The sequence below is a fragment of the Terrapene carolina genome, unplaced genomic scaffold (genome assembly GCF_002925995.2).
Source record: "Terrapene carolina triunguis isolate 2854851 unplaced genomic scaffold, T_m_triunguis-2.0 Scaffold69, whole genome shotgun sequence".
Lineage (NCBI taxonomy): Eukaryota > Metazoa > Chordata > Testudines > Emydidae > Terrapene > Terrapene triunguis.
Window position 1 is genome coordinate 41,826,473 of NW_020664420.1, and position 11,620 is coordinate 41,838,092.

At 42.6% G+C, this 11,620-nt stretch overlaps 1 protein-coding gene across 1 annotated transcript in view; it reads left to right on the plus strand.

Annotated features, from left to right (window-relative positions):
• Nucleotides 1–11,140, plus strand: part of MRPS27 (mitochondrial ribosomal protein S27) — a 63,365-nt gene extending 52,225 nt beyond the window's left edge. The window contains exons 9-11 of the mRNA XM_024219838.3: nucleotides 1,775–1,917; nucleotides 7,276–7,431; nucleotides 10,756–11,140. Coding sequence (XP_024075606.1) covers nucleotides 1,775–1,917; nucleotides 7,276–7,431; nucleotides 10,756–10,995 — 539 coding nt within the window. The 3' untranslated portion in view covers nucleotides 10,996–11,140. The remainder of the gene's footprint in view (nucleotides 1–1,774; nucleotides 1,918–7,275; nucleotides 7,432–10,755) is intronic.
• The last annotated feature ends 480 nt before the right edge of the window (nucleotides 11,141–11,620 follow it).

The following is an 11,620-nucleotide window of genomic DNA, read 5'->3' on the forward strand; positions in this document are numbered from 1 at the left end:
ATTTTATCTCTGAAGCAGACGACTTCTCAAAAATTGTAGACCAGTGATTTTCAGTCCATCTTTAGCTTGTGTCAGTCAGGGTGGGGAGGTCACCATGATGCGAACTAAGAATGGAGTAACAGATTTAACTTTGAAAATTGTGCCTAAAATTGCTGTCAGTTTCACACCTTCCCTTCCCTGTGGGCTTCCCCTTCAGGTTGCCCTGCTACAATGGAATGAGTAGAGGTATTCTTTTAAATGATTGCATTTCATTAGAACATCAATGTTTCCAAAGTGAGATTGCTGATATTGAAAGTGCATTTTCCGCAGCATACCGAGTATGCTGGATGTGTGTAAGTAGCACCAAGTGTGGTGTGCTAGGCAATGTTATTTAAATAAATAGTGATCGATCTGAATTCTCTTGAAATTTCACCTCTGTATTTCTTTTAACTTTCATAATTCCTGCGTTTCACAGAAGACTATAAAATGCATAGTGATTTTCTTCCCTCTCCACTGCAAAACTGCCATTTACCTCTGGGTAAACACCTATTTTAGCAGCAAGCTTTACATGATTGCTCCATCACTGTATCAGTTTATTTTAGAAATCTATCAAAGGTAATAAAAACTAGACATGTTTTGAAAATGTAACTTCAAAGTAAAATGTGTAGTGGCAGAATAAGGATATTGATTCTGATTTAACCTGACTGTAAGAAAAAATTGCACTCTCAATCAAAAGGGAGATAAAAGTTGTAAGTAAATTTGAAAGCAAGTTTTCCATGGGGCTGTTAGTTTACCATCCCTTTGAGATATTGTTACAGGTAGATTTTTGCTGTTTGGTTGGCATTCAGATTTGTTACGCTATATAGATTGGCTGAGAAGTGGTTCTATTTAGAAAATGTACTTTACTGTTATCTGTAAGCAATAGTCCTCATCCCATGACATTGACATTCAGTGGATCAAAAGCAATTTACTGCAATGTCACGTATTCTACAATCTTGCCAACACTAACAGAAGAGACCTCTGCAAGAGTGAAAGATGTCTCTAGGCATAGCCTGACCTGGAGCACTTTAGCAATTTAAATTTAGCCATAGTCCAATAAGCTTTGTCTTTGCATTTGTTACTGTGCTTTTCCTCAATCATCCTCCTCCATGTAAGAAAAATCTGTTTTAATAGCTTGCATTGTCAGAGCCATAATTCTAACTAAGTTGTACAATTAAAGGTTATATGAACTGCAGTAAGAAAGGTAAGGCTGGATCAAAAGGGTATAACAAAAATACACCATTAGTTACCATGATGACAGTCAAGAGCTTAGACTGGTTACCATTGTAGGTCAGCATTTACCAACATGTTACCACGCTGTGGAGTGTTGATCTTCATTTCTCTATATGTAGCACAGGTGTTTCATGTTTTATAATGTATTAACTCTTGGTAAATGGGCCAGATTTCTAGAGGTGCTGAGCACCTACAACACCAGTGAAAGTCACTGGGAGTTGTGGTGCTCAACATTCCCAGAAATGAGGCTTAACGTGTCAAGTTGGGCACCCAACATGAGGCCTCTGCTGAAAAGTTTGGCCTAACAGCTGCCTTAGTTTCTCCATCTGCAAGACAGATGTTAATCCTTACCTAGCTCACTAGGGTGTGGTAAGGCCAAATTAGTAAATGTTTGTAAGGCTCTGGAGCAAGTTATTATTTCCTTAGACACCACGAGAGTTGCTTTCACTTTTTTAGTGCAGCCCTTTGTCATTCCTTATCTCAGGGCTCAAAGTATTAACTCTTAGATATTATTGTACAACAGGAAAAGTGGAGTTGCACAAAGGACTGCGAGCTGTGTACCATCAAATGCCACTGATGTGGACACCGGGATACCTGAACAGAGCTTTGCAAGTGATGGACAATGTGGCCTCGCTCCCAGGGGATATAAAGCTCTGCAAAGAAGCGGTAAGTGTAAAAGAGAGTTTAGCATGGCATAGTTGTGCACAATATATGGCCTTGAGGGTCACACGCAGCCCATGGAATCCTGAAGTGTGATCCATGGACTCCCTGTTTTGGTAACTGCAAAGTGGGGACAAAGCTGACTCACCGCAGGTTTCTGATGAGTCCTTGACAGCAAGCAATGTCTGTTCAGTGCAGCCTTCAGTGCACAGCCTGAGAGCCAGACATATTACAAAGTCATGGGGCCACAGTCAGTACTTAGGGACAGATTCTCTGCTCTGGTCCCAAGCCGTCTGCTCAGGATTCCCCTGGTGTGAGAGAGTCAACAATGGGCACAAAGCCAGCAGAGCCTACTCTTATGTCTCCCTTCTAACAGCCCACAGCTCAGGGGACTGGAAGGGGGAATGGGTTGGAGTGTGCTGCATTCAGTCTGTTCCCAATGGACTCAAGGGGACCATTGGCAGCTGATGAAAATCAGAGCAGCCTGGGCTGGGGCATGGAATCCTTAGCTGGTTGTTGGTTTTCAGCTTATTCTTTTTATACCCTCCCCTGGATGGCTGTCTGGGGGAGGGAAACTTCCCTTTGCTAGGAGTTCCTCTAGGCACAGGCAGAGCCAGCCAAGCTCCTGTCCTGCTCTCCCCAGCGCTCTCACAGCCTGACGGGAACAGGAGTGACAACCAGAACATCTCTTTACCTGCCCCTGCCATGTAGCAGGTGGCCAGCTGGGGAGTTGCTGAGCAGCTTCTCCAAGCACCCCACAGGCTCACCGCAGAGCAGCTTCTGGGGCTGCAGAGGAAGCAGTGAGGAGGTGGGACTCAGTTTGAGGCTATTTTTGGAAACTGCAGGGTGCAGCTCGAGGGACGCATTTCCAATTCCTAATCAAATACTCATTTTCTTCTGAAACATGAAATACCATTTAGAGACACAACTCAGAGCCCCAAGGACCACAGATGGCCCTTTGGTCACAGTTTGGACACCACTGATCTGAGTCATTAAGGAATATAAAAAACCCAACAAACCCCACAAAGAGTCGGTTATTGCGGTGCGTGCATTTGGTTTTGATTTTCAAGCCTGAAGGATGAAGCCTTGTAGGTCCTGGCAAGTTTGTTTGTTTAGATTTATAATCACACAGTAAATAAGCACCCATTCAGCCTGCTTTGGGCAATGACAACATGGCCCTTGATGCCACAACCCTGAAACCAGCTTTTGTCTCTGTTTATAGAACTTCAGATCTGATCTAGTCCCTTCTAAATTTGTATTTCTTTTATCTGCATATGAAATAACGATCGTGGCCTGATCTAGCAGAGCCCTCTTTGTGCAGATTTTAGTGAATGAACCATCAGGGTGGTTATTAAAATTTTCAAGCGCACTTAAGTGACTTAGGATATGTCTACATGCACTGTAGGTCCAGAGTTCAAACTCAGGCTCAAGCCTAACCCTCCTTCTGTCTACACACAAATCACACTAACCCAGGGTCCCAGGATTCCATGAGCCTGAGTCAAGCTGGGATCCAGAGTTCAAGCCCTATTGCTTTGCAGTGTAGATGAAGCTCCACTGGATTTGTGTTGAGGGAGTCCACCAAAAGTGTTCCACAATCCCACAAGCCAACTGTGTGTCCTCTGGACAGTCAATCTTGGTGGACAGTCAAATTTTCCCACTGCACAATGAACAAAGGGCTAGAACAGCTTCATTTTGGGAGGCTGAACTCAGGCCCGAATAATGTAGATGCTGGACCCAGGGTTCAGCAATTCCTAACCTGGGATTACATATGAGTATAGCTGCTCAAGCCCTAGGTTAACAAACCAAGAGTCTGTTAATTGGAGTTCTATTAACCCTGGGCTTACATTGCAGGGTAGACACACCCTTAGGTACTTTTGAAACTTCTACTCTGAAGAGTTTTGTCATGTCTAAATTGCACCTTTTTTCGGTCAGACTGTAACAGAAATTAAAGTTGGTGCTGATTGTTAACCACAGCCATAATCGGAGACACTCGTCTGTAGACTCATGACTAGTATCCTCAAGGGCTGAACTAGTAGAACCCATGAGGTATATGTAGTCAGCACCAAGAAACTTCATTTCTGCTGAGGAGTAATTCTGCTCTCAGTTACCAGTGACTTATCATTATCATAAACATGACACTATACATCAAAATATTGGGCCATATTCAAACCCAACTGAGCAATGCTGACTTACTCCAGCGGAGGATCTGGCCATCTCCATTTAAAGGCTCATTTTAAGAGCTAGCTCCTTTTAGATATTTTTAATCATTATCTCTGAGTGAATGTAGTGTTTATAAAAGAGAGAAACTAATAGCATTGACCAGATGAGACACTGGGGCTAGTCCTGCTGCTGTTGAAATCAGCAGAAAATCTTCAAGCGAGTCCACTGGAAGCTGGATCAAGTGCTGTAAAACCTTCTTTCCCACAGTGCCCTGGGGCTCCCTTGAGTGAGACTGTCCGACATGCAGAATTACATTAATTGTGGGGTGGTTTGGAGATGTGAATAAATAGGGGCCATATCAAAACCATTAAATTCACCCACACTTCTGTGACCCCAGTTAGTACAGTTGTTTGAGAGATCCACTAATCCATTCCACAACCTAGTCCCATGCATTTTTAGTGTGTGCAGTGTATTTCTGGTTGGAGGTATTTTGTTATCTAAAGAGAAACTTCAAAATAACTATCTCAATAGTATGACTTGATAAATAAGTCATAAACTACTGGTTCTATATTGTTGTCTGCTTTTACGAACTCTAGAGTGGTCTAGAAAGATATTTAATCTCCTACTAAGGTTTAAAGCTTTCTTTAATCTTTGACTAGCTAGGCCTTTGTTTCCCTGCTGAGCTTATTCTTCTAAAAAAAGAACAGGAGTACTTGTGGCACCTTAGAGACTAACAAAATTGTTTAATTTAATTTGTTAGTCTCTAAGGTGCCACAAGTACTCCTGTTCTTTTTGCGGATACAGACTAACACGGCTGCTACTCTGAAACCTGTCATTATTCTTCTAAGAACTCAGTGTCCTTTTCGTTATCATTATAAATACTGTAACTATTATTTCACTGCTGCTGTGCACAAAAAAAGATACACATGCTCTTAACAAATCTCTGGATACTGTAAGGAATTCCACAAATGAGAGTACACATATTTCTAAGCATGCATTTTTGTTCTTGCCACTTATCTCATCTTGTTGTTTCATTATTGGTAGTTTCAAGCTGGTTTATGGTCCCATTAGATTGCAGTCTCAAGAAACAGCAATTGAGAAATGTTCTATTTCAAATTAGCCTGATGTTGGTTCATTAAGTGTTATACAAATGCAGACAGTAGGAAAATGATCTTTAAAAATAAACAAACTGCAGGCATCAAGATCACTTTTGCTTTGTGGAAAGTATCAGAGGCTTAGAATGTTCAGTGGTTATTTATAGATCCACTTCATCCTAGTGGCATGCATGCAGAATTAAGATTCACAGTAGGATAACGGCTCTTTGCATTTGTAACAGTTGAACCTGAAAAAATTCAGACTAGACAGAATTTTAACTTGTTACAAGAATCTGGAATTTTCCCCGAATACCACAACAGCATCAAGATAGCAGTACCATCCTTTGCATTGATCATACATACAAAAATTGTTTATAGAATTAGTTCATTAACCTAATGCATTCCTTTTGGTTCTGCTGCAATTAGATCATGAGACAGGGCAGTTCTCTCAGAGAGCCAAAGAACATCTAGCTGAAAGCAATACAAAGAGAACCAGGATCTTGCATAGATTAAAACCAAGTCTGTACTATGGATGCTATGTGCTAATGTGTTTTCTTTCTGTTCCTCCTATTAAATTATCGAATTGCTGAACTAAAGATGTTTTTTCTGCCAGTTAAACAGATCATGAGTTCCCAGTGCACTTTAGCCAAAGATGAATTGAGATGTCCTATGAAGATTCTATTACAGAAGCATTCCGAAATAGCTCCCAGTATATAAATGCTGTGGTATATTGTGTCTGTACTATTTTCACCATGAAATATTTATAGCCAGAAATTAGAGTAATGGCCGGATGGGCTTTTTCAGAAAGACCAAGTGTAATGGGGCTTGACCGAGGTTCGTCCCTCAGCAGGGCTGTGGGGTATCCCACCGCCTCGCTCTAGTTCACTGTCAGTCCTGGCCCTGCAGTAGTGTGGGACAGCAAACACACGATTAGGGGCTCAAGCCCTTTAGGCCGGGGCTGAGCCAATAGTTCCATACAGACACCCAGGCCCTAGGTCAGGGCGGAGCGGCAACCAAACAGTCAGGAACTCAGGCCCTTAAGCAGGGGCTGAGTCAATAGTTCTGTAGCAGCCCAGGCCCTAGGTCAGGGTGGGGCAGCAACCAAACAGTCAGGAACTCAGGCCCTTAAGCAGGGGCTGAGTCGATAAGCAAGAGGTCCCAGCCTCTCCAGGCCAGGGAAAGGGGGAGTCTGCCACCCAAGGAGTGGGTGGCAGGGGGGACGCAGCCTCCCACTCCACTGCGTCCCAGCCCGGGGCCCTAGCAGCGGCGGAAACTCGCTGCTGTCAGTGGGGATCCTGCCGCAACACACCGACATAGGCTCTGGCAGTGCTGCAGCCAGACTGGGGTTGGCTGCCCCCGCGCTACTTCCACACTCACTCCCCCTCGTAGGGTACCTGGGTCATGCTAGTGTCCTTGGCGGTCTCTAACAGCATCGGTTCCTCCGGGTAGGTAGTGAAGGGTAGGCTCGGCTCCTCCTCGGGATAGCTGGAAAGGGGCAGGCTCGGCTCCTCATTGGGGTAGCTGGAAAGGGGCAGGCTCGGCCAGTCCTCGGGGTAGCGAGCGAGGGGTAGGCTCGGCTGGCCCGGTGTGACCTCAGGTCGGCCGCGGCCTGCTGCTGTCTCCCAAGTGGGAGCTCGGGCACAGACATCTGGTCTCTCCGGCAGCTGGTTCTCACTTGAGCTCTGCAGGCGGGCTTTTATACTTCCGGGTCTGCGCTGTGACCTCTGAGGGGCGGGCGCAGGACCCAGTGGCTCCGCCCACGTTGGTGTTACGGGAGGTTCGTACCTCAGCAGGGCTGTGGGGTATCCCACCGCCTCGCTACACCAAGCATTGGCCTAACTCTGCTCCTAATGAAGTCAGTGGTAGTTTTACCATTTACTTGAATGGGAACAGAGTTTCAACACTTATGAAAATTCCAACCTTAACACTCCCAAATATATTAGACAGCATTAATTCTTGAAACAGTAAATCGTGTTCCTTGTGGAATTTTTTTTATTCAACTTACAGTACAGCCATCTCAAAATCAATGTTTATATTTAGAATACCTTCATGAAATGATGTTGGATTGTGTTTGCAAACTACATGGTAACTATTCTGATTTCTTGTTCAGATTGATGTTCTGGAGACAATTTTGCAGTCTGTCCCTGAGGTAAAAACTGATCCAGAACCATCAGAAGAAGTCAAGGTATCAGAACACAAGGCAAAGCAAATAGAATCTGAAGAAACAGAGCAGTCTAAACTGCCTGAGTACCTTACCCAATTTAAAGTAAGATTTTCTTTTTTACAGTTTTAACCAAGCTATAATAGGTTTCCACTATGTACAGCAGCAAATAAATATGTTTGCCTTTTAGGCTGATGGACTGATACCCCCACCTGCATCAGTAACGCTAGCTGGCGTTTTTAAAACTGACACTGAATTACATTTTTACTGCCTCACACAGGAAATTGCCTTCAGAGAAACAAATGCTCAAGGCCACTTGTCTATTTTGTCTGTCTGCTGGGATTTTATCTTCTCTTTTCATAACGTCAGACTGATAAATCAAAATCCTGTTAGCTAAAATGGTGTGTCATTACAGATCCATTATTTGACCATATGTGGGCTCTTGCTTGTTAAAACAAATGCCGTTGGTCTGACATTGTCCAGGATTTGTTGCCAGTTAGGTATGTTATCATTAAATATGACTGTTATAGCTTCTAACTTCAGTCTAGGAAGTTACAGGCCCACCCCCTTTTTTTTTGGCCTTTAAACTACTACTAATGTGCACAGTACAAATTATTAGACTGGTGTCCACAGGGAAGATTCACATACACATATTAAGGCTGCGTGGATTTTTTTTTAATTTAAATTGTATGAAATTATATGCAAATGTATTGCAGACTTAGGCTTCTGTCAGATTGCCCTCAGTCTGGCAATGTCTGGGCAAACCCCTGCCTTAACACTACTCACAGGTAGTAGAGTTTCTCCTTTTACTCAGATGATATTGGCTTGTGTTTTTCCAGCTGAAATTGGTTAGCTCTGTTGTTCATACTGTTTGTATAGGGGTAGCTGATGACAATGGTGTCTCTGTGCTACATTTTCATTCCATGTTTACTTCAAGAAATTACTAGGACTGTTTGTTTCATGCTTGGGCTTGCTCTGCCTGGCTTTTCTACACATACTTTTGGATTCATTTCTGTGCTTTGTATTCAAAGGTGCTGTTTTTGGAAACAGCATGAATAATCCTTTGCAGACTGGCTAATAAGGAAGATGTTTGGCAGAGTGCCTCCTTAGAGGTGTTGAGTGCTCTCCATCTCTGCTAAAGAGACTGGGAGTAGAGGATACTCACCACCTTCCAGGATCAGACCCTTAGAGTTATAATTTAGACTGTATCTGACTTTGTCATTGTAATAATTACCTGTCCTCCGATACCACACCAAGGCCTACAGTTCAGTACAACTTTCCTCCAGTAACTCTTTCCAGCTGTTTAAATGATCAGTGGGCAGGGCTTTTGTTACATAAAGGCTCTACAGACAGCTCATGTGAGGCACCAAGCCACACACAAACCATTCTGTCTAAAAGCAGTGTTCCTTTCTGGACTGTCTGCATGTGGAGCCCAGGGGAATTGCTTTAAAAAAAAAAAATCAATGATTTAGCTATTTACAAATGCCTTCTGGCATCTACAGCCTGTTATTTTCCTAAATGAGTTTCATTTACGTATTAGAATATTTCCGGAGAGTCCAAGAGTTCAGTTGTTATAGGTGACGGAAGATCATCTAGTTCCTCATTCTTTTGTATTTATTTTTGTTTAATGTCTTGGCATGTCAGTATCCCTCTCCCCATCTCTCTGCAGTCCCCTCCTCCTGGTATGCAGTAGGAAAAGTTTTGGAATGATTTTTAGCAGTTATATTTAAACCAAAAAAAAACTAATTTGGCAGTGTGAAAGTAGCTATCAGGAATGCCGTCCCCCACAACCAGATACGTACTAACTCGTCACATTTCTCACTGACATGCCAGTATGTCTACTAACAATATTTCAAACAAAATAAGAGAGCTGTATGTCCAGATATGAGCACGTATTTGCATGGTCTGCTGACTTCAAAACAATTGTTGATCTATCAGAATTTTACAGAATCCACTATCTCAACCATTTAAAAAAACTTCCATCGGTCCAGAGTATGTAGCGTTCAACCCCACTCCCCTCCCCCCCAGCATCCATCAAGGTCAGGCAGTCTAAGAAGTGCAGAGGCCGCTAAAGGAACAGTGCAGTCTTCTGGGCACTGCAGAGCTGAGCTCCATAGCAACTCTCCCTGCAGGAGCTGAGGGGGGAAAGATTTTGAGCAGACAGAGGAGAAGAAGGAATGTGGTCAGTGGGTCTGCGAACTGTATAGAACACAGTACGGATTGGGGCATAGGCTTCAGCTTGCAACAGGAGCCCTAGCCCAGCTGTCTAGGTACCCCATATCTGCCTTCTTGTTTGGGGGTGAATTACACAGAGACACTGCAGCCTTTGTGCAGGGGGCTATGGTAGAAACATAGCTGCACACTCTGAAGAGGAGACACTATTTCATGCATCTCCTAATAGAGGTCAACTCTATGAAATAGATATTAGAATTTTATTTAGACCACCACAGTGTGAGAAAATGTGATCCTTTCAGAAGAGTGAGCAAAGGGTAAAAATTTGCTTTTTAAGCTGCTTGATGCCATGTCATCTTCCTCCTCCAGGAAGAACCCCTCCTCCTGTTCTCTGGAAGGTTGCACTGACAATGGCATTTTACTGCCTTAATGATGCAACATCATACTACACCTTAAGCTTCCAGAAAGCCACAAATGGCCCTGTTGAATTATCTAAGTCTTGAAGCACTTAAGCAAATTAATATTTGTGTGCTTCATCAGGGTACTTCACAAGAAATACTGCACTAGATATATAACAAAGCTCAGAAAAAAATACTGCATGGCTTCCTGACCAAGTTTTGCTGTTAACTACACTGAATAAACAGCGCTAAAGCAAGAACTATTGCAAAGTCTGTATAAGCATAGCTGAGCTTCAGATCACATTAGTTGGAAAACGTCTGTAATGGAATTCGGTAGTTCACAATGGCTGCAAGGACTCATGAGAGCTATTTAGTAAGCCATTACTAAGAGACTATTTAAATAATTTGCATCTGTTGAAAGGGATTCTAATAGAGGCAATCCAAGGCAAAGCCTTATATCAGCATTGGCTTAAAAACACCAGTGAGGTGTTTAGTTTACATTTATCTTAGTTGGCTGGTCATCTATCATTTGATACGTAAGAGTTTTATTTATGGTGTTTCTCTTTAGTTTTGTGAGTTCAGTCAACTCCAGCACTTAACTGAATTAAAAATTGATCGTCTCAGCTTGGTTATTGCCAAATGAAAACTAATTTAGATGTTGTGAGTTTGGGAAGAATGGCAAAAATGGACAGTTACTATAATGAAATCACTTTGCCAAGATAAATGCATAAGTTAAATTATCCCCTAAGAATGGCACAGTCAACAGTTAAATAAAAACAGCCATTTTTTTCAGGCCGGGAAATAATGTGGACATTTTGGGACTGACTGGATTTTTTAAAAAAACCTTTTTTTATGACAGGATCTGTATTCTAAACTGCATTTGCTTGGCAAGGTTGAATCTGAAAGCCTGTTGACCCTGACCACCCAACTCGTCAAGGAAAAGCTGCCAGCATGTGAAGTGGACGACATTGCAAAATATGAGCAGAAGCTAAAAGAATGGGAGCAGGAGCACGCGCTTCTGATGGAGAGAGAAAAAGAGATGAGAGAGAAGGCTAAGCAGGAGCAAGCAGCTAGGGAATTCGCTAAAGCATCTGTTTAATATTGCAACTCAGAGACTGCTGTTACGCTACATATTCTTCTGGTAATAAACTTAAGCACATGTCATTATTAATACTGCAATGCAACCTTGCTGTAAATGTGACATTTGCTGTATGCAAATTAAACTAACTGATCGTTTCCATCCATTTTGCCTGTTTCCTGGAGTACATGTGCAGTTTAAAAATTATGATCCTGCCTAGAATGAACTCTCCTTACAGAGGGTAGAAGGAGAATGAGTGTGTGAGGGGGATGGGGGGCTCATGGCAAAGGCGGAAACAGTGAAGCAGAAAGCAGCTTGTCATTTGTATAGGGCTTTGACACTGGAGCAAGTTTGAAAAAAAAAAAAAAAAACAAATCCAAAACACCCAGGGCTTGTCCAGTCTTTTCTTCCCTGTCCTTTGTTTTTATTAAGATGCATTTGGATCATCTCCATGAGAGAAAGGAAAACCTGTGGCTACTTTAAACCTGAGAACCATCAGGATTAATATATTAATCACCCAGCAACTCCTGGTTTGGAAAAATTGGGCCACTAAATATAGATTTAGGAGCCTAACTTGAGACGCCTTTTTTGCAAATCTTACCCTGCATGTTTACTATTTGTACAGGTACGATAAATAAATTGTTAG